Source organism: Centroberyx gerrardi, chromosome 5 (genome assembly GCF_048128805.1).
Source record: "Centroberyx gerrardi isolate f3 chromosome 5, fCenGer3.hap1.cur.20231027, whole genome shotgun sequence".
Classification (NCBI taxonomy): domain Eukaryota; kingdom Metazoa; phylum Chordata; class Actinopteri; order Beryciformes; family Berycidae; genus Centroberyx; species Centroberyx gerrardi.
In genome coordinates this window covers 19676106-19697707 of record NC_136001.1, presented here as the reverse complement: position 1 = coordinate 19697707, position 21602 = coordinate 19676106, and the positions used below count along the sequence as shown (strand labels likewise).

General features: G+C 42.6%; 4 protein-coding genes across 6 annotated transcripts; 2 read left to right on the top strand and 2 right to left on the bottom strand.

The window, feature by feature from the left end:
- Positions 1-99: 99 nt before the first annotated feature.
- Positions 100-3488, top strand: tmcc2 (transmembrane and coiled-coil domain family 2). The gene is made up of 5 exons (XM_071925935.1): positions 100-135; positions 379-774; positions 1147-1769; positions 1994-2129; positions 3189-3488. Exons 1-5 carry the CDS (start codon positions 100-102, stop codon positions 3486-3488), a joined length of 1491 nt encoding a protein of 496 aa, XP_071782036.1.
- Positions 3489-5945: 2457 nt separating this feature from the next.
- On the bottom strand, positions 5946-13959 carry usp49 (ubiquitin specific peptidase 49). 3 transcript variants are annotated; one of them, XM_078283828.1, is made up of 7 exons: positions 13834-13959; positions 11764-11886; positions 9993-11467; positions 9508-9715; positions 8633-8741; positions 8244-8449; positions 5946-8130 (listed from the first exon to the last, which is right to left on the bottom strand). In XM_078283828.1, exons 3-7 carry the CDS (start codon positions 11400-11402, stop codon positions 8027-8029), a joined length of 2037 nt encoding a protein of 678 aa, XP_078139954.1. In that variant the 5' UTR covers positions 11403-11467; positions 11764-11886; positions 13834-13959; the 3' UTR covers positions 5946-8026. The 3 variants fall into 3 exon arrangements, with proteins under 3 accessions (XP_078139954.1, XP_078139952.1, XP_078139953.1); XM_078283826.1 differs by lacking the exon at positions 5946-8130 and having other exon boundaries at positions 8442-8741; positions 13843-13921; XM_078283827.1 differs by lacking the exon at positions 5946-8130 and having other exon boundaries at positions 8442-8741; positions 13765-13841.
- A 202-nt stretch (positions 13960-14161) lies between these two features.
- med20 (mediator complex subunit 20) lies at positions 14162-16019 on the bottom strand. Its single transcript, XM_071925940.2, has 4 exons — positions 15933-16019; positions 15468-15613; positions 15061-15314; positions 14162-14939 (listed from the first exon to the last, which is right to left on the bottom strand). The coding sequence occupies exons 1-4, from the start codon at positions 15944-15946 to the stop codon at positions 14718-14720; spliced, it is 636 nt and encodes a 211-aa protein (XP_071782041.1). The 5' UTR covers positions 15947-16019; the 3' UTR covers positions 14162-14717.
- A 198-nt stretch (positions 16020-16217) lies between these two features.
- Positions 16218-21477, top strand: bysl (bystin-like). The gene is made up of 7 exons (XM_071925913.2): positions 16218-16612; positions 17633-17789; positions 17901-18039; positions 18476-18609; positions 18729-18889; positions 20319-20421; positions 20653-21477. Exons 1-7 carry the CDS (start codon positions 16345-16347, stop codon positions 21005-21007), a joined length of 1317 nt encoding a protein of 438 aa, XP_071782014.2. The 5' UTR covers positions 16218-16344; the 3' UTR covers positions 21008-21477.
- Positions 21478-21602: the final 125 nt, after the last annotated feature.

Here is a 21602-nt window from a genome sequence, read left to right as displayed (position 1 = left end):
CCTGAATAAGATACATGGGCATAAAGTGGAACATTTGTTCACAGACTATTATCAACATCATTATCATCATGTCATTAATATATCATACATTGCTTAACAATGTACCATAAAAACAGTGACAAAATCATCGTTGCAGTATGATTTTAGTTTCCTATTCCACATATCTAGCTAATGCACCTTCAAAGGAAATATGTTATATCCTAAAAATGTTTTGTATTGAGGCTGAATTTCTGAGGCTGAGCTGGGCAGGGCGGTGTAAATGTGTGTCATCTGATTTATGCATGATGGCCTTTTTGCACTGAAATATAAAGTGTACTCTCCGGTGCCACCACCAAATCAATTACGGCCATTACCATCTCCCCCTTCTCCCCCCCTCAGCTGGATAAGAGTGAGGTGACAACTCTAGGCCTACCCCCCACCACCAGCCATGGAGGCTCTGACGGTAACATCAGTGTGGACGGAGCAGGGGCAGCGGCTGGGGTTGTGGCAGGGGGAGCGGAGGCGTCAGGGGTTGGAGAGCCACAGCGGACCCGTGCTGCTCTGGAGCACCTGCAGCAGAAGATCCTAAAGATCACCGAGCAGATCCGCGTGGAGCAGGAGGCCCGCGACGACAATGTCGCAGAGTACCTGAAGTTAGCCCACAACGCAGACAAACAGCAGGCCTCGCGCATCAAGCAGGTGTTCGAGAAGAAGAATCAGAAGTCTGCGCAGACCATCGCCCACTTGCACAAGAAACTAGAGCACTATCACAAGAAGCTAAAGGAGATAGAACAGGTAAGTGAACGTGTGTGTGTGTGTGTGTGTGTGTGTGTGTGTGTGTGTGCAGAGAACCTTAGTTTGTACATATGTAAATGTGTGTCAGGATATCTGTGTGTGTTTTGAATTTGAATCATCATGTTAAGGCTGTCAACAAATGTTGAACTATCTCATTGGTTGTTTATGAGGACAGTTGTGTCCAAATATAGAATGATATTCTTACCTCTTAATACTTATTTATGCAAAAACATCATCCTTTGTCTCATCTGATAGGTCCTATTTACCCACCTATCTTCCTCCAGTTTTCTCCCTTAAACCTCATCACCACTCTCCTACCTTTGGGATCCTCTCCTTCTGTACTCGTTCCTCATTTCTCTTCCTTCTCTACAGAATGGGCCGGCCCGGCAGCCTAAGGATGTCCTGCGGGACATGCAACAAGGATTAAAGGACGTTGGAGCCAACGTTCGTGCTGGGATAAGTGGTTTTGGCGGTGGAGTAGTCGAGGGGGTCAAAGGAGGGGTAACGGCCTTCACTCACACAGCCGTGGTCTCCAAGCCGAGGGAGTTCGCCAGTCTTATCCGCAACAAGTTTGGCAGCGCAGATAACATTGCTCACCTAAAAGACACACTAGAGGACGGAGTAGGAGGGCACTCTGAGGACACGCCCACACCCCGCGCCCTGAGCGGCAGCGCCACACTGGTCTCCAGCCCCAAGTACGGCAGCGACGACGAGTGCTCCAGCGCCACGTCCGGCTCGGCGGCGGGCAGCAATTCGGGCGGGGCCGGGGGAGGAGGCGGGATGTCGGGGCTGGGGCCGACGATGGGGAGCCCCAGGCTAGACGGGCACCACCACCACCACCACCACATGCACAGCTCCTGGGACACTCTGCTGGAGGGCCTGCAGGAGATCAAGGCCAGCCAGGCGCACATGGAGGACGCCATCGAGGACATGAAGGGCCAGCTGCAGAGCGACTACTCCTACATGACCCAGTGCCTGCAAGAAGAGAGATACAGGTACAGATGCCAAAACACTGGCCACTACACACAACCTGCCAGCCCACACCTTACAGCAGCTTCGGACTTTGGTTCAAATAGTGTCTGACAATGTGCCGCACTTAACATGCATGACTTTGGAGAGAGAATATTTATGATTTTAACTTTACTTTACTTTACTTTAACTGATTTTCTATGTTATTTTGTGATTCTTAAGAAGATTCTTGTTTGTGTTGTTTACTCAGGTATGAGCGACTTGAAGAGCAGCTGAATGACTTAACAGAGCTGCACCAGAATGAGATGACCAACCTTAAACAGGAACTGGCCAGCATGGAGGAGAAAGTGGCCTACCAGTCCTACGAGAGAGCGAGAGACATTCAGGTAAAAAGGCAGCAGATAATAAGGGACTAGATGATATAGATACATAAATTTCATGACACTCGAATATTAGGCTAGCCAGATCAGATCTTCTTTTAAATCTCTTCTTATAACACACATTTATAGACTTGCTTTTAGCTAATTGAGATCGTTGTTCCAAAAGAAAGATAGTGCAGGAACTATCTGACCTTGGATATTTGCATCAGTAGTGATTTACCTCTGCCAAGGAGGTAATGTTTTTGCCTGCGTCTGTGTGTCCGTCCGTCCGTTAGCAGGATATCTCAAACAGTTGGGCACAGATTTGCATGAAACTTGGTATGAAGGTTAGTGATGGGCCAAGGAAGAAATGATTAACTTTTCACGTCGATTGGCCAAAAGGGGGTGTGGCATATCACCAAAAGGTGCATAACTGCCTTCGGGGTGTTGTCGGCCTTGGCGGAGGTCTGTGCTCTACTGAGCACATTTTCTAGTTTTCAGAATGTTATGCTTTTATCTTATTGTTTCTAGGTTTTGTTGTTTTATATTGATCTGTGTTTTTGCCTTGATTTGTTTTTAGTGTGTTGCTGTCATTTTACTATATTTGTATGGTCTTTTCTTGTTCTTGTTTTATTTTGCTAATGTAAAGCACTTTGTAACTCCATACAAATAAAGTTTATTAGAGATGCAACTAACTATTATTTTTTGCTATTGATTAATCTATCAATTATTTTTCGATTAATCGATTAATCATGTAGTCTATGAAATGTCAAAAAAAAGTATTCATTTTAGAATGATATGAAATGAGAAAGATCAAGCAAATCTTAGCATTTGTGAAGCTGTAACTACCAAATGTTTGGTATTTTTACTTGATAAATGACTAAAACGATTAACTGATTATCAAAATTATAATCAATGAATTTTCCGTCGATCAACTAATCGATTAATTGACTAATTCCGTCAGCACTAATTATTGTTATTACTAAATTTAAAGAGGCATTTAAGATTTTAGTATGAATAATACTAAATTAATAGCTTTGGAGAATCACACTAATGGTCAGTGTGTGTTTCTGGGTGTGTGTGCAGGAGGCGGTGGAGTCGTGCCTGACCCGCATCACCAAGCTGGAGCTGCAGCAGCAGCAGCAGCAGGTGGTGCAGCTGGAGGGAGTGGAGAACGCCAACGCCCGAGCTCTGCTGGGCAAACTCATAAACGTCATCCTGGCCCTCATGGCTGTGCTGCTGGTCTTCGTCTCCACCCTCGCCAATTTCATCACCCCGCTCATGAAGACCCGAGCCCGGGTCGCCGCCACCGTCCTGCTGACCCTGCTGCTGTTTGTCCTGTGGAAGCACTGGGACTTCCTGGAGCTGTGGCTGCTGCCCAGCTGAGCGGAGCCTCCCACCTGAGGGACCGGAGCGGGCAGAGCAGAGAATCACACAGCGAGCTGCTCTGCGCTCAATCACCACCACTAAGGATTCAGTGACAGAAATAGAAAGAGAGCCAATGCACTTTTTCCCTTTGAGTTTAAAGGCGGAGTAGCTGTGCTAATAAGAGCTGCGAGGGACAAAAGATTGGGACACTTTTGGTTGAGGAGTGGACAAGAGACTAGAGGGAGTGTTGAGAGTCCTGTGGTGTTTCCACTGAAAAACAACATAGAAATTCTCTGCCTGCCAAACAACAAATGACATTTTCTCATCTTGCCCAATCCATCGGTGTTGATGACCTACCATTGATTGCATTGCTGTCACCAAAACAAGACATCTTTGGAACGTCTTTTTCTAATAATTTATGATACATGAATTACAAGGACTAGAGCAAATTATAATGATTTCTGTAAAATGCTGATCATGTTTGCTGTAAACTTCATGTTGAAGCTATAGTATATTTGAGAGAAAAGGATTTTTCATTTTCCATGAATGTTGAGTATGTGCTCATGCATGTCCTCATATGTGCATTGAGATGCATCTAGCTAGCATGGGTTAACATTTCATCACTAACAAAATTAATTTTCCTCTGACTAACTGCCATTATGTTGTCAGAAATACAGTGCAAATATCTCAACTCAATGCCATTCCTATTTTGTTTCCAGCACACCCTGTTCTGGTGTTGAAGCAGTGCTTTTAGATGCATTTCTTTTTGTCTTTTTTGTGTGGTTGAATGAACAATTTTCAAACAGAGTGATAACTGCTAAAGATTAATCAAAATAACTCAGTTATGTAAAATCTGTTCTGTCCACCAATGCTATTTCATAACCACTAATGTAGAACTGCAAATATCCTATCAGTGTCAAATTCAATGGCATGTCAAATCATTGTCTCAAAGGTTTATATCCAGTTTGCAAAATTCATTATTACTCTGTTTTATTCTTAATAAAGGATTTCTTATATTAGGCTGATCTTGAATACATCCTTATCCTCATATACTGAGACTGACCTTTTTTACTGAATCTATTTGAGATAGCGAAGCCTAAGGGAGCAACATCTTCTATATCTTAAACTACAGAAATAATAGTAATAGTTACAATACTTGAAATGCTTAACATATTTACTAAATACTGTCAAATAAAAGGATAAATAATGAACAAAATTAAGGAGTTCAAATAAATATTACATACACATACACAACATATGCATGAGTGACTGCTGAGTAGAACATGCCCACTCAGCAGTTCAGAAACTGCACTGTAGTCTTTGAAACAGAAATAAATACAACTTTTAAAGAGTACAGCTAACCATATGGTGAATTACTTAAAAGCACATTTATCTATTCTAAACTATAAATTATAGGTTCATCTTATGGCTTCAGGTAGGAAGCTCCATAATCTATAGGAGTTTTACTGGCAAAAGCCAGATTGCCTTTATATTGTAGTCTTGGCAGAGCTTTGCCCGAAGACTTAAGGCTGTTCATGTGCTCATAGAGTTAAAATGTCTGTACAGACGAGGGCAGACCCATGGTGTGCCCACTCAAGTGACTAATAAAATCTTAAAAGCAATATTTTGTGGTTTATGTTGCCCTTCCCAAGATGTTGTTCCTTTATGTGAAAATTCAATAAAATGCATTCACAGACAGAATCAATTTCAAATTAAGGTGGATCACAATTTAAAGAGGCTAAAATAGAACTGAAAACTCCTCCTTGCTGCATTCAGAACTGTTGCAGGCAAGAAAAAGCTTTAGAAAATATAAAACATAAAAAAGCCTCATTATGGTACGTCAATGAAAAATAATAAAAACTGTCCATTGCATGGACTGCAGAGGTTATTTATATTTATGAAGCTCTCTCATCACCAGTATCTTGATTTGGACCAGATTACATTTATTCTGGGTTTCAAATCTTTAATAAAGGCTTAGCGAAGTGGAATTAATAGGAAACTTCAGCTCAACTGGGTATCCATCTACTAATCCTGCGGATTATTTCAGTTCTACTTTACTACATCAGTCTCAGTTGTGGTGCTAAATTTGTGACAAGATGACTGATAACACTTTGTTCCTGGTTCTGTTTATGCAGTTTGAGATAAATATTTAGGTAACCTACTAAAATGTTATTTAACACAGATGCTGCAGGCATTGTGGAGGCTTAATGAGTGAAGCTACATACCGTTTACTCTGTCAGTGTAGTGTGAATCTGGCTGATGACCTTTGTGACATCATACTGCCCCCATCTTTCCTGACATTCTCCATTGGAAACTGTCTAATGAAGCAAAACATGCCAGAAAATAATCTTTAGATAAGGATGTTGCTGAATTCATACAGCACACCAATTACTAGCTTGATTACAGTCTTAGATACAATTACAACGGCAATGGCTCAGAGAAGCTAGTGCCCAGAAAAGTGTACACAAGCACATATTTCCATTTTGTTTTGTCTTTTTAATAATTACTGTCAGGCAAAACCCATATGACCATTACATTTATGACAGGTATTCTTACAGTACAAGACAAAACTCAAAGGGATCAGACCCAGTGGCAAGGCCATACCTGACCACTAAAAAGTAAGACATTCATCGTCATTAGATTGTTCCAACTTTTACATAGTTCACAAATGAATTTTGCATTTGACTCATATCAAACACAGCAACAGTTTTTCTTGATTACCTAGCAAATTCTAAAGACCTTGATAGAAACAGCAGAGTAGAAAAAAAAAACAAGCAGAAGAATTCCTGATTTTATCTTAATTTCCTGTCAAGATGTAAGATGTACAATATATTGCTTTCAGGTGCTCAACTCGAATAAAATGGGTACCCCAAGTCTCCCAAAAACACATTCTTCAATATCGCAGTCTGCCCTTTTGCTCATTTTTGATCTCCTGCGGTTAGAACAGAGGTGCTGACAGGCGGTTACTCCAACCTGGGCCCAGACTGGTCTAACCGTTAAACTGGGGGGAGCTGCCATGGAAAGAAGATAAAAGAGCTAAAAGATGAACAATCACAAAGATAGGACCAACAACGTCAGCCCCTCCTCAAAAGTGCAGCTTTCCATCAATAAAGCGTCTGAAACTCAGACTTTTTGCTTATTTTCATGGAAGTGAAACATAGAATGTCTACAAAAAATTGATTCCTGTTCATCATGACAGTCCAGACCAAGGCCTCAAGCCTAAGACACAGTATCCAGTCACAGCAGTACAATTGAGGAGAGGACATGATGAAATACAAACGACACAGGGATGAGTACTAAAATGTCCGTGGCTGACATTTCACAATAATTAAAAAAGCCGGACAGGAGGCAACATGGATTCTGGAGTGCAGTCTGTACTATCGCTAAATTTAGCAAGCCATAGTAAAGCTCCCATCCTTATCCGAAATGGTTGTTTTCATTCAAGTGGAACTATGCAATGATGTTTAAAGATGCACATTACCTCTTATAAAATGTAGTGCATTGGGATCAGATGTACAGTTACATATAAAACGCACACTCAATCATTTACCAACATTATTGCGATCCCTTTGGGGGATAAAATGTTCTGAACTCCAGAACCAATGTTGCCTTTCAATGTAAAATGTTCTCTAGCGCCTGGTTGTTTCCAGACTCAACAGACATGAGCCTGATTGTTTTTAAAAGCCTGGACACACAACTTGGTGCGCCACAGGCTGAGAGGAGAGTTGGACCTGCTCCCACAGTCTTCAGGCCATAGACCATTATGTTGGTCCAAGTCCTTGGCTGAGACACCGGAGGCCTCATTTATCAAAAGGTTCTTCTTTAGATGCCTTTTTTCCTATTTTACTTACATCCAAATATAAGCCAAAGTTGTCCTACACCAGCAGCTGATTTCCTTTGTTTTAGTAACAGAGAGCAAACCTTTATTAACGTGCCAAAGGGTAGGTATGCCATGATTTTCATTGCTTTTCTCATCTGGATTATGCTAATATTTTTTGTTAGACCTTAGCCCCTTTCACACATGAAACCCGTAAAATTTCTGTTTTAAATTTAGCAGTTTCTGTTGTTCACACAGGACATGCCTTTCCGCCTTTGTAACGTAATGCTACCATTCACACAATACTGGCAATACTGTTAAATTCCACTGTTGTCATTTCCCGGAAATTACGTTTAACCGCCGGAGTTGCTGCAGCTTGAAAATACGGTGGGCTAATCTCTCCGTCCGTCTGTACAATTCCACATTTTCGTCAAAACAGTAAAGCTACAGCCCGTTGTATAGTGGTTTGTATTTCCTTCCAACAGTTTGACAACGGAGCGTCCTGACGTTGTGCTGCTCGTGCCGTTAATCTTCTGGCATCCCGTCAATACAGGACTTTACCAGTAACGTTACGTCTTGAACAGTACTGTGGCTGTCCTACTGCCCTCATTGTTATCATCTTTTTTTAGTAAATTCTCTTAAGTGGTTGTTTAATCAAATCTAGGAAAAGGTCGAAGAACATTTTCATAAATGCGGCCCTAGGCGATCACGTTCAGGTCGACATCACAGAGAGAGGGGCCTAGGCAGACCTCTGGGTATAGAAGAGAATATAGGCCTGAGTGTTGCACACTTCCTCCACACTGCAAACGTTCATCTCAGAGTCATTACAGTGGACCCAGAAACCTGAGGATGCAGAGACAAAAAACAAATGTTACACGTGACAGTACACACACACACACACACACACTGAATCACAGACACTACGGGTTAGTTTCAAAATGTCCAGCGTTCCTCACCTCCTTCTGTATTGTAGCAGTATGCGGTATAGTGCCCTGAGCCAAAGCCTTTACCATGATGCATAACTACAGCAGACAGGTCGTAGGTGTAGCCCCCTCTATGGACAGAGTGACCTGAGCCTGTGCAGCAGTAAGGTTTGATGTTCAGAATCTGGTCAAAGGCCACGTGGACGCCGATCTTCTCCCTATGGTTCCGTCCCGACCATCTGCCACAGAACAGAGACGAGTTAGTGTCAAAATGAGTTATTAGCCCCATCATAAAATTAATGTTCTGATTTCAGCTAAAACAAACCAAGGACAAACAAAGGTATAGTTTAATGACTCTGGGGTTCTCAAAGTGTGGTAAATGATCAAACTCCAGTTTGTTGACAGCCTGTTGAGAAACTTGCCTGAAGCGTTTGAGGTGCAGCCGTAGAACCTGAGGTAAACGGTAGATCAGAAGCTGCTTACATGCCTCTGACAGTACTAAGGGTTTGTGGGATGTTTTCCGTCTTCTTTCTGACAGATCATAAGACAATGAAATGGTAAGTTATTCTGCAGATGAATTCAGAGGCGTATTGTGGATGTCAGGCTTTGCAAAGAGATACAGAAACAGCCCCAGCCTAGTTTTCAAGACGTCGCGTCCTCCAAGGCTGCCAACAGTGGGCTAACACACTTCACTTAGCCAACCACAAGCCACTGTTCTCTCTCTACTCTCAATCACCGACTGAGGAGATGAGCAGGGCATAATGCCACATGGCTTATGGTTGGCTAAGTGAAGAGCGTTAGCCCACTGTTGGCAGTCTTACAGGTGGCGACTGTCTCCCAGCCGACACTCAGGGAATTAAAGTCCCCTGTGGCGTGTTTTCTGAGACACACAACCGTCCGTCCATTTTTTAAAAATCCATTAGTTCAATACGAGCATGATAAATTCAAATTCACGCAATTCAAATTCAATCTCCGCTAGCACTAATCTCTTTCCACAGTGAAAGTCCTACATCCTTGTTTGACTGAACTTCATTTGCATGAGTATGTAGAATGTTGTAGACAGTTTTAAGACCAGTACTATTAAGAAAGCTTTATTTCAGACATTAATACTTTTTAAACTGTATTCAAGACTTAAATTAAGATAAAACATTTTTTTTTCAAGGGTGAGCAGATATTAATTCAAGAAATCAGATTGCTGCTGTAGTAGGCCTATCTTAATAGACAGGAAATTAAAAATTCTACCATGTATTCAAAACCTGATATTTTAGATTTGCATTGCATTTAGCACTGTACTAACTGTTACAGTGGTTGCAGGCATAGATGCTGCCTTCAAGGGCCTCCGTCTCCGTAAACTTGGCCAGCATCTCGGTGAGGGTACAGCTGCGCTGGTAAGCCGTAGAGCCTGAGCCTTTGTCTATGCTGTGATAACGCTCTGGAAACTCCAAAGACAGATCCCAGAATGGCTCAACCGTGTTGGACTTGTGCTTACAGGACAGACATGTCACCTATAAAACACACAGGGAGGAAAAGAAAACAAAGGTTTCACATTATCAAGGACAGATCATGACTCACTGCAGTAATGGATAGTTGTGATGTTTGATGAATTCACATCTTAGATTTAGGTTATTAATCTTGTTGGATCTCCAAAAACAAAACAATATTGAGACAAAACAAGGGTCACAAAAACAACATCCCTTTTTGCTAAAGACAAAATGCACTAGCCATGGAATATTTAAAGTCCAACTAAATCAAAGTGCAGTGGATATGTGTGGAAAGTCTCACCTGACTGAGTAGCTGCCCATGAAAGATGGTGTTGAGAACCTTTAGCACTTGCTTGGAAAGTTTCCTCTGGGTGATGGGGATGACTATCCTGCGTTTGGATCCCTCTGTCTCCAGCTCCTGTTGCACCTTGTCCAGCAGCTCACACAGGAACTCCTGGGCATCCTGCTGGTCGTACCCACGGAAAGCTGGGATCAGGTTCCACACAGAGTGCAGCATGGCGAAGGGAGACACCAAAGACCACCGGCCGGACCACATGACCCTGAAAAGTGTATGCAACTCATGGCACAGAGACATCTGCTGGCGGGTAGAGCAGCGAGGCTCCTTGGGCTGGACCAGCTCTGCAGCATGCAGGGAAGGGGGGGCGCTTTCTCTTTTGCCCATTGGCAAATCCATACAGCCTGCCTTCCCCATGCGTCCAAGAGGGCATCCTGACAGGGCTGTACTACCGCTGCTGACTACACCTCCTGCCACATCCTTCACTCCCTGGGAGTGATTGGTCTTGGCCAGCAGCTCCTCAGTCTCACACAGGTCCAAAGTGAGAAAACACTCCCTGAATTTCTGCAGGTGGCTCAGCACCTGCAATATAGAGTTCATGTAGCATGTGTTCCCCAAGTTGCGCAGACCAGTGACACCTGGGGCAAGTCTCCGGCGCGTTGCCGAATGAGAGGAGTAGTACCTCCTCAGTTTACCAGCTCTGCCGTTCTGAGGGGCCTTACGGGACAGGGTAAGAAGGGGAGGCTTCTTGGGAGGAGGAGGTAGGCGTTCTGGAGGGTCACGAAATTTACGAGGAATGAGTGTGATGGTTGAACGTGGCGCCTGAGTAAGGAGCCTAGCACTCTTTCTGGGAGGAACACTGCCAAGCTCTTCCATGAGTCTCTTTTTCACTTCCTTCTTTTGTCGTCTAACTTCCTCCTTTTCTTCCTCTAGCTTCTGCTCACGCTCATCTTGCACGTCCTGATGTTTGCTCATCCACCTGCGAAGCATCTTCCCCAGGAGTGCTTTCCTCCTGTGCCGTGAGGCCAACTGCATGGCAGGCTGGGGCCCACCTTCTCCAACCCACTCCCCCCCTGCAGAGGAGCGTAGTGAGCGTCGACCTGGGCTGCGAACAGTAGAGAGGGCCCCTCTGAGGAGTTTGAGGTCTCCCTCTGCATTGTCATTGAGTACATAGTCTCCACAGGCAAAACAGAACACATCCAGCTCCCGCACCTCCATAGCCAGTGGGTGGCATGACTCCTGAAAGTGTTTCAGTGAGTGCTCCTCCATGAAACGTCCACAGGCCACATGGGAGCACTTGAGGCAGGCCCACACTGAATCGGTGGTGCTGCAGTCCACACAGCGCCATTTTTGTGGATTGAGTATGGAATGGTCGTGGCCAAGACGAAGGCGCCCCACGTGCTTACAACGATCCATCTCTCCAGATACACATGTGGCCTCAGTAGTAGGACGCACGTCCCAGAGCCAAGCAGCAACTCATTCTGAAATAAGATGTACGGGGGGGGAAAACATCAGAATCTTACTGGAGAATAAATAGAAAGACTGGTTTACTCTTGCTGAGTGGCTCTAAAAAACCGATGCTAGATTTCACCTTTGGTAAAACTAGTAAACCTACAGTGTCAAAAGGATTCCAAAAACTAATACAGATACCGGTAAACATATTCTAAAGGCACAGCATAAAGCCCTTGCACATTTTACAATTATTGGTATTCAAAGTGCTGAGCATACACACATTGTACTGTATAGATGCTGACAGAGAACTGACAGGTATACTTACTGTACAAATTGTTTGCTTGATCAGATTTGGGACAATACATCACTACGTCTGCAAAGAACTTAACGGCAACATTCAGCTTGATCACCCATGCCCACCGTCACCACAGGCATTCACAGGAACATCCTAAGAAACAGGGATAAAATTAAGTCAACAGCATATAGCTTGTTTAACAACACTGACAGCAAAAATGACAATAATCTACAAGCAATACAGCAATAAAAATAAGGGAAACGGGGAGATGATAGGTCAACATGGACCTACCCATCTCTCCATTTCCAGGATATCCAGTCTTTCTGACTTCAAATGCACGTTAGTTGAGAACAGAAAGTCCTTTTAATAAGTTCTCACTTAAACTGACATATCCACTTTTCAAGGTACCCACTTGTTTAAGGTATTAATAGATTCTTTGGGGTGGTGACAACATGCAAAGGTTCAGACTTTCTGCATTTTCTAGTTTAAACAATAATAATAATAACAATAATAATAATAATAATAATTCACCCAGATGAACAAGTGGCACCAACAGAAATTCTTAAGTAATTAAAAGTCTATCCAATTTTAGGTTTTCTGATGTGGACTTTTGTAAAGTCTTAAATGGAAGTCCATCCAGAATTGCTGTTGTGTGAATAATCCAAAGATTTATTAAAAGCCAAACCAGACCTCGAAAACTGGATGTGATTGCAAACATAAACTTAAAAAAAAAAAAAAGGTGGGTTTTCACAGTTCAACAGAGATATTACTTTTGACTTAAGAAATTAGTATAATGGAGTAGGTTGATATATGCTGTTTGGGAAAAGTTTCTGTCCCTTGATAAAAATTTGACATTTGGAGCAAATTGTTTGATACATCAGATCTACGGGATGAGATCAATTCTCTCTCAGTTCCATAACTGATGGAGTTTACTATAAACAAATGGAGCCAGTCATTCAGTAGGCTTAATTTACATGCCATAGAATTAGAGTACACATATAGAGTACTTCTGATAAAATATAGTAATTTCTTTTGAGCTGACTAGATAGCCATAGAATTTTGTTATGTGGCCATAGGAATAAGCATGATTTCATGTTTGGACAGTTAATGTTTGAAGTTTAGCAGGGTTAGTGGAATGTTCAGTGAAACCATGCCTTTGCCATGGTAACACAACAGTGTATCTATTCTCATTTCCATGGCAACATTATCTAAAGTTCTTTTGCGGCCAAATTTCATTTAAATTCTGTGGCTGATTGATGTAACTAATTGTATTCCCTGCTGGTCTGTGGTCGCAGTACCGAGTAGGCCATTCTTCTATCTTATGTCTGCCTGTTATATTTTACAACATCCACTACTTTGCAAACTAGATTTCTATTTAGAAGACAATGTTAACTTGCAAGCCGGTGTAACTATTTTATTGTTGCATATCTAAATTGTATAACGTTATGTTGCGCTATTCACACTGCAGCTAACGTTAACAATGTCTATTATTTGACGCTGATGTTTAATGTCAACGTTACTTTAACTATCTTTGTCCATTTTTTAATGCCAGATTTCTGGCTCAGTCTGGCTGGTTGCTGATGCTATGCTAAGCTACCCCACCATCACCATTTTCAGTCAGAACAAAGAACAGTCAGAGAGCCACTCTCTAGGAACATTCAACAACTTTGTTGGTTTGAGGCAGCCCTGCAAGCGTTAAGTTAGCTAACATCGCTATCCGCTAGCTAACGTTACAGCGCCACTGCAGAGGGCTGGCCTATCATATATTGTGTGACTTGCCTGATAAAATACTTTATTAAAAATACAAGACCCGCTTGCCACCAATGAGCTAACGTTAATGTTATTAGCTTGCCACAATAGCCAGCTAGCTACATGGCTAACGCGTTTGCTGAGGACAATCGAAGTTAGCGTTAGTGTTGTTGGTCGCTAACTAACGTTATATAGCTTAGCTCGCTAGCTAATTGCGCTGTTAAAGCGAACAAAAAACTCCCCGGTGACAATCATCACAAGAAACCGGTTAATGCAATTTACCATAATACTAGCAACATTGATGTCCATACATTTATAACATCTGATACTGGAAAAGATAGCTAACGTTACCATCCCCACCATCGTTTGCACGGTGCACTCCGAGCCGATTGTTGTCCTCACTCAGATTGAACAACCGAACTCTCACTCTGACCCGAAACCCTTCTCATTGGACTGAGACTGTGCGCGAGACTCTCATTGGCGGAATGGCGGAACAACAGGCAGCAGGGTGGACGCTCAGCGGGCTGCAGGACCTAAATACATCGCTGTTATCTGCCGTGTATGGTCCATCCACCCACCATGGCCACATGGAACAATAACACCTCTAATCATTGATTTTGTTGTAAATACCTTTCATTCGTTTTTGCAACACTATGACACACACAGAATCACTGGATGAAAAGATTCAGTTGTTTATTGTACTTCCACGAATGTGCTACAATAAAGAGTTTCTTGTTCAAAGCTTTATTCATTAAATTACACAAAAGTCATGTTTTATGTTTTAGACACCCTCTCTCCACTTGACAATAATAACCACAAGATTAAAAAAAAAACAGCAAAACTATCAATTATAAGGCTTTATACTTTCAACATTGTTTCTGTTGTAACATCTGTTGATAGATTCCAGTTTAGGTTTCTATCACAACCACACCAAGAGAACAACCAGTATTATGGGGTGAGACACTTCTATAAATGTGTGTATGTAATTACAAAAGGAGTATCACAGTCCGGTCAGAAACATGCATGAATTTTGGGCTACTGTTGTTGTCGCCACATTGTCTTTTTTTAAGCAAGGTACTCCTATCTAATGGGAGGGTGTAATGTGTTTACTCTCCAAAAATAGAAATATAAATCATGGGCTGTAATAAATGCCTGGATACCTTGTTGATCCATAGGACCAGAATCGAGAAGCAACAATACAAACATTAAAAGTTCTCTAGATTGCCACTGAGACTTCAGCGCACATTGCTTCCTGGGATCTGCAGTTTTCTGAGTTTGTTGAACAACTCTAGGTACTGAGTCATGGTGTCAACACAGTCTGCTGGTGCATAAAGCCCCTCAGGCTTGGTGGCAAACACAGATGGCAGCTCAGGGACACTGGGGCCCAGGAAGGTTTGCATGAACTCCTTCATTAGGTTCCAGCAGTCCCCTGGAACCACACAGGGACAGTACTCCACCTGAGGAAACACACCAAGGGCTGTAACACCACAGGTAAGGTAACCACGGAGACAGTGGGAAAGGTTTAATGTCTCCACTCCTCCTCATGTGCATTCATTCATCATCAGACTAAATACATACCTCTACTGTTATCCCTCTGGCGCTGGAGCTCATTGTCACCGTACCGACTTTTACCAGGAAGTCACAGTAGCGGTATCTTGAGCCACGGCACTCCACCTTGTGCCCCTTGGCATTCTGGAAGTGACTTTTTAGCTTCACCATGAGAACGTCAAAGTTCCCATCGGCTGTGAGGCAGGGTCCGCCTTCGAAAAGGCCGAGGCAGCTCAGGGGCGTCTCAGAGTTGTGCATCACATACAGGAGCTTGGAAGGCTGGCCTGTAACAGACAGGCAACACAGACAGGGTAATACTGCTGTAACTGCAGTAGAAGTTTAGCAGCTTCTAACATTGTCAGAAAACTGGTATGCATGTTTGCAAGGATCAAGACAATAGTGATACATCAAAGAAACAGTGGGGAACTATGCATTACCGCTGACATTTCCTGTGGCATGGTACGTCTCACAGTCTACGCAGAAGCTCCCCTGCTTCACAGCACCCAGCTGCTCCAGTTTCTTGTGCAGGATGTCCACTGTCTGCTGCACACTCTTTCCCTCTGCAACAGGCACCTGGCACACACTGGAGGACACACAAAGCACAGCATCATACGGTACAAATATAAAACATCAACGTACTCAGCAGAGCAGTATAGCATAACTGAGAAGGCATATTGAATTCTGCTTATCAGCTACTATGAAAGCAGTTTCGGCTACTTGCTTTGTTTGCTACAGAGCATAATGCGTATGAAGCAGAGCGATGCATTCTTCCCTAGTAGTAATATAGTATGTTATATTATAGTGGTTAAGGCAAGATGGCAGGAATGTGATATAATGTTCTTTAAGTGGACAGGACAAATGTTAAATCGTGAAACATTAAACAATCAAGAGATTAACCTCACCAAGTAACCCCCATTGATTTTCGCCGCCAGTTACCGTATTTATTTCAGACTAGACGGTTCCTGTAACTTCTTCCGGGTGAAAGAATAATTGTCTTCCGGTAATAGGAATAAAAAATACATGAAGCATTGCTAATAATTCGCCGTACTTGATATTCAGATACTGTGGCGAAACTCAAATGCTCATGGAAACACAAATAACGAATATTATTAAGCATGTGTATTCTTGCCCTGGCAAATAATTTGAGTGCCACATGACCTAAATTACGTCACTTCCCCCATGCTGAACGTTTGCACGTGCTAAGTAACCATCGCCTACTGCGGTGTGTTTACTGAATTCGGAAAAGCTAGACTTTAGCTCACACATGCCAACAAGAACTACATACATTTTACTCACTTTGTAAAAGCTGCAGTAATGCCGAAAGTGAAAAGAGCGAAAGGTGGAGGCGGTGGCGAGAAGAGTGGAGGAATGGTTGCGTTGGCTGACCAAATCCTGCAAGGGGACCTGGTCCGAGGACATGGCCGGGTGAAGAGCAGAGACGACCGGGAAGAGGACGAGGACACGTACGTAGACGAACGTCTGTCGCGGAAGATTCTGGAACAGGCACGGATTCAGCAAGAGGAGCTTCAGACAGAGTATGGCTTGGCACCAGAGACGAAGAAACCTCCAGTCACAGTTCTTGGTAATGACAGCTAAACCCTACAGTGTTACAGTTAGTTACCCCTAACACCACTAGCTATCTCATCGTGGAGTAATACACCTCTTGAAGCTGTTGCTCACATTATCAGAGACTATTGTTCAGCCATGGCCCCGATACGTGCCGTTCTCTCACAACAAACTCAATTAAACAATCTGCCAATTTAATGCGGCCTTGCTTATCTGCAAAACTACACACATCGTAGGACATGGCTTCTGATCTGTTGTTTTCTGAAGCGTTAGGGTCTATCCTTCTATTCGGCATGCATCTGATCCAAGCAGCACTTAATTAAATGTCAACTTTAACAACTGGTTCACTTGTTATTACCACAATCTTCTAAATACACTGTAGCAAACAGTGTGAGCCAAGAAAAGTTGAATGCTGCTTGGTGGATCATTTACCAGAGGACTCTAAAGATTCGTAAAATGTCTTAAGTTATGTTATACAAGGTTTGTACATTGGCTGATAAGCAAAGCAGCATTGAAGGAGTCTGGAGTGATGTTTCCTCCATACAAGACAGAACGGGACCTGTGCTAGCCCATCACAGGGACACCCATTACACCTAATTAGACTATGAGGATACAGTCCATGGGAAGCTACACACTTAAGTGAGTAATTTGATGCAGTTTTCCGCACACACATAACATCCATCATACACACTACTTAATATTACAGTATCTATCACAGCCTTTACCTTCTGTGGATTGTGAGCAGATATTCCTTCATTTCATTCAACTGACTTTGCTCTGCACACCGTCAGCTTCATAACAGCTACTCTACAGGAATCAGTGCAAGAAATCACAGCCATGAGTACATGAAAATTACTGCTTCCATGGCACTGGTTAGGAATTTTTGTCTTCTGAATAAAAGCTCAGGAATATTTGACCAACGAACACTAGCAGGTGAAAAACCATGACACATCACACAAATCCATCCAGGCTAGTTTTGTGCGGGCTAATATGCTACTCTGTGACTGACTGTCTTTGTCATGTTATCAAATTTTAGGGTCTGATACCCAGGATGCAGACTCAGATGAGGAGTGGCCAGCGCTGGGAGAAGCTGGTACTGGTGACGGGGATGCTGGCTGTGAAACCGAAGTAGTGGTTGACCCCGACGACGAGAAGGCCATTGAGATGTTCATGAATAGGAATCCTCCAATGAGGCAAGGCGTAGCATAATCCTGACCGTACCCTTACACACAGCACATTTTTTTGCATGTTGTACTGTGTGTGCTCAGTTCTTATCGTTAGTCCTTTTTTTCTGTTTCTTGTAGACGAACCTTAGCAGACATTATTATGGAGAAGATTACAGAGAAGCAGACTGAGGTGGGAACAGTGATGTCAGAGGTGTCAGGGCGACCGATGCCCCAACTAGACCCAAGGATCATAGAGGTGTACAAAGGTGTCAACAAGGTGAGATATGTCAATTGTCCCAAAATGTAGATGTTTAGATGAGTGAATATTTTATCTACTACTAACAAGTGTGGTAGCGCTTCCTAGGTGCTCCAGTGGAAGGTGGGGGGGCAGGGGGTATGTATGATTGGACTGAGTGAAACTACGTTGACTTTAACAAGACTAAGAGTCAAACAGCCGTGCAACATTGCATTTTGTGAAAGCGTCCCTGGTCTCCCGATTGAGAGTCTGCAATCTAACTCCCTGCGCACCAACATTAGAGCTGGCTCATGCATGTGTGACTTCTACCGTACTGCCTGGTGTATGAGCGCAGGGCTCTTTGGTCTCTGAGTGGCCTTAAGAGCGCATACCGCCTACGCAGTGCACGTTGCAAAAAGTGATTTCAGCAAGTGGACAATCAGGCAAAATGTTTGTAATTTCTGCTCTTTTATTTCAGGTTCTGTCAAAATACCGCAGTGGGAAGTTGCCAAAGGCTTTCAAAATCATCCCAGCACTGTCAAACTGGGAGCAGGTTCTGTATTTGACTGAACCTGAAACCTGGACTGCAGCTGCCATGTACCAGGCAACAAGGTTAGTCTACAGTTGTTTTGGGTGTGATTTTACATTAAGATAATTATCATTATATTTACACTGGATATCTCAGCATTGGTATAATACGTGTAAGGTAATACGTTGTGTTTTTGGTGTAGAATCTTCTCATCCAATCTGAAAGAGCGAATGGCCCAGCGTTTTTACAACTTGGTGCTGCTGCCCAGAATACGGGATGATATTGCAGAGTACAAGCGACTCAACTTTCATCTTTACAATGCGCTCAAGAAGGCCTTGTTCAAACCAGGGGCGTGGTTTAAAGGTGAGCCAGAAACTTACTATGTTAATGGGGAGAATTCAGACATTAGTCTTGCGTTCGTAAACTCATTGAATCTTTTCTGAATAAAGAGGCTACAGACAACAAATGGTGGTAAGTAATAAGTAGATAAATAATCAATCACCAATCAATAACCAATTGTGTAGTTTCATTTCACCATCTGCAGGTTTTCCAGTTTCCTCCCACTGTCCAAAGTCAGATGGACTGGGGATTGTAAATTGCCCTCATCTGTGAATGTGATTGATTGTCTGTATATCTGTGTCATGGGTATTTCCCGGCCTTCTGCCCAGTGTATGATAGGATAGATATTGACTTGATAGATATAAATATTTGACAGACAGTTACAAAATGGAAAATACAAGCTTTCTGGGCCTCAGTATTGAGGTTTCTAATTTTAGGTTTCTAATTTCAGTATTGAGTTCAGAAATTGTGTTCTGAGCTGGGACATTGGGACATTGAAAGAAGATTGGCCAGTGTCCAGAGGCTAATTTAACAGCATTGGTTCTGGTAGCACAGTAATTGAGGCGGTCAAATCAACTCCCATCTATCTAGAATTCATTTTGGCTAATGATTGTCATCAGTGAAAATTATTTCTCATTTTCCAGTCCAGTTTGTTCACAAATTGTCCGTCTCTCTGGGCTCTTTTCCCCAAACATCCTGTGGTCGATACGTCCCATAGTTTGAAAACTGCTAGTGTAAGACAACACCACTTAGTGGCAGTGTTGCTTATAAATACATGTGAATAAGGGAGCTGATTTACCAGTAGGGGTGTGCATTTTCCATTATTTTTGATTATTATGATTGATTTAATTCACAGAAGAAATTCAATATTTAACTAATGAAATTGATTGATGAAGCAAAGGAGTTAATTTTGAATGCATATTTCATATGATAGAGGCACTGTAGGCTCTGAAACAATACCTCAATGCTTTTACAAAAAATGCATGTCCTCCTATTAGGAGGTAGGGTTGTGTATAATGTGGAGCAATGTTAAAGCAAAATGAATAGAGCATAGAAGTAAACCTAATCAAAAGCCCACCACAGATTATCATTTCAGTTCTACAACTACACAGTGGTTGTGCAGTAACAATTGGTAAATTAATTTCTCAACACCCTTTTTGTTGAATGTAGGCTGTTAGTAGAAAATCAAACAGGCCTAGCTTATATTGAATCAGGTATTTTTTGTCAAATGTGCTTATGCATCACCTCTGGCTGATTATTCAGGTTTTCAATTTTCCTTTCTAACCCTCAGCAGTACAGTTGCACTTCATGTTATTTTTTGTTGTTGTTTTGTGATGGGACAATTTATTATGCAATCATTAGTCATAACAATGGATCTCTTTGTGCGTTGTTATGTGAACATTTTCAATAAAGTATCATTGATCTGATGTTTTGTGCTCCCTCTCTCACCTAGGCATACTGATCCCACTCTGTGAATCTGGGACATGCACTCTCAGGGAGGCCATCATCATCGGCAGCATACTCACAAAGTGCTCAATCCCTGTGCTGCACTCCAGGTAAGGGGGGAGGAGAGGAAGCCTTGCCTTTCGCTAACTCACTGTTAGATTTCAAATATCAGCAGTCGGTTAGATCTAATGTCTAGCCAGTTGTCCTTGAGGGCCTTTTATTGTGTAGTTCTGCAGAGAAGTAAAACCAATAGTTGTCATTTTCAGAAATAACTGCATGTTTGTTAATGCTTGGAAAGAAAGTGCAAGGGCTCCAAAATTTATCACATTCTTGTTTTTCAGTGCTGCGATGCTCAAATTGGCAGAGACGGAGTACAATGGCGCCAACAGCATCTTCCTGCGTCTCCTGCTTGACAAGAAATACGCCCTACCATTCCGTGTCCTGGATGCCTTGGTGGCTCACTTCCTGTCCTTCCGCAGTGAGAAACGTGTCCTTCCTGTGCTGTGGCATCAGAGTTTGCTTACTCTGGCCCAGCGCTACAAGGCCGACCTGGCCTCCGAACAGAAGGCCGCACTGCTGGAGCTGCTCAAGATACAAACACACCCTCAGATCTCTGCAGAGATTCGCCGCGAGCTACAAAACTCTGGGTCGCGGGATCTTGAAACCGCTGTGCCTGTTACAGTGGCTATGGACTGAGTATTTAGTCAAGTCAGGCACAATATTCTTCTTCTCTGATGCAAATGCTTATGGTTTCTTAAGCAGGCGAAAGGCTAGATGTTTCTTTTAAATCTGGCCTCCTTCATTATATGGATGCTCTCTGTCCAATTAAAGGGCAAAAGATTATAATGACTCTGACAGCCATCATTTTATTCTCCACTTGGATGAGATTGCATTTTCAAAAATGCAAATTAAAAAGTGATGAGGCCGCTGTAGTATGAAGCTCAGAACTGTTTTGATCCCACTAATGGAATGCAATGTTTGCTTTACAAATTGAGAATAATGATGTACAACAGGTATTTTGTATAAATTTGATTCAAGAGCAACGTTGTCTTTTTGAGGCAACACATAAGTATCTTGGATTAAAACAAAACTATGCTTCAGTTACAAAGGGCTCATGTGTTTCTATCCATTGTATGGTATTTAAGGTTTAATAGATCCACACACAAGATAAATAAAATTCATTTTGGTTTAAATTGTAATGCCTAATGTATTTGTCGCAGTGAGAGACGTGGATCAAAAACGTGCTAACATGATTGACAGGTACATAAGTCGACCTGTCAGTTGGACGTCA

Bases quoted from the DNA above. Each gene is read 5' to 3' on its own strand.
- tmcc2 (XM_071925935.1), top strand. From the start codon at position 100: ATGTACCATAAAAACAGTGACAAAATCATCGTTGCA. The intron at 136-378 runs GTATGATTTTAG...TCCCCCCCTCAG, and splicing joins GTGACAAAATCATCGTTGCA to CTGGATAAGAGTGAGGTGAC. The intron at 1,770-1,993 runs GTACAGATGCCA...TTGTTTACTCAG, and splicing joins CTGCAAGAAGAGAGATACAG to GTATGAGCGACTTGAAGAGC.
- usp49 (XM_078283828.1), bottom strand. From the start codon at position 11,402: ATGGATCGTTGTAAGCACGTGGGGCGCCTTCGTCTTGGCCACGACCAT. The intron at 9,716-9,992 runs GTGAGACTTTCC...TGTGTTTTATAG, and splicing joins ATGGGCAGCTACTCAGTCAG to GTGACATGTCTGTCCTGTAA. The intron at 8,131-8,243 runs GTGAGGAACGCT...CTGCATCCTCAG, and splicing joins CTGCTACAATACAGAAGGAG to GTTTCTGGGTCCACTGTAAT.
- med20 (XM_071925940.2), bottom strand. The intron at 15,315-15,467 runs GTAATGCATAGT...TGTCTGTTACAG, and splicing joins TGCCACAGGAAATGTCAGCG to GCCAGCCTTCCAAGCTCCTG. The intron at 14,940-15,060 runs GTATGTATTTAG...GTGTTTCCTCAG, and splicing joins CCAGAGGGATAACAGTAGAG to GTGGAGTACTGTCCCTGTGT.
- bysl (XM_071925913.2), top strand. From the start codon at position 16,345: ATGCCGAAAGTGAAAAGAGCGAAAGGTGGAGGCGGTGGCGAGAAGAGT. The intron at 18,040-18,475 runs GTGAGATATGTC...CTTTTATTTCAG, and splicing joins TGTACAAAGGTGTCAACAAG to GTTCTGTCAAAATACCGCAG. The intron at 18,890-20,318 runs GTGAGCCAGAAA...TCTCTCACCTAG, and splicing joins ACCAGGGGCGTGGTTTAAAG to GCATACTGATCCCACTCTGT.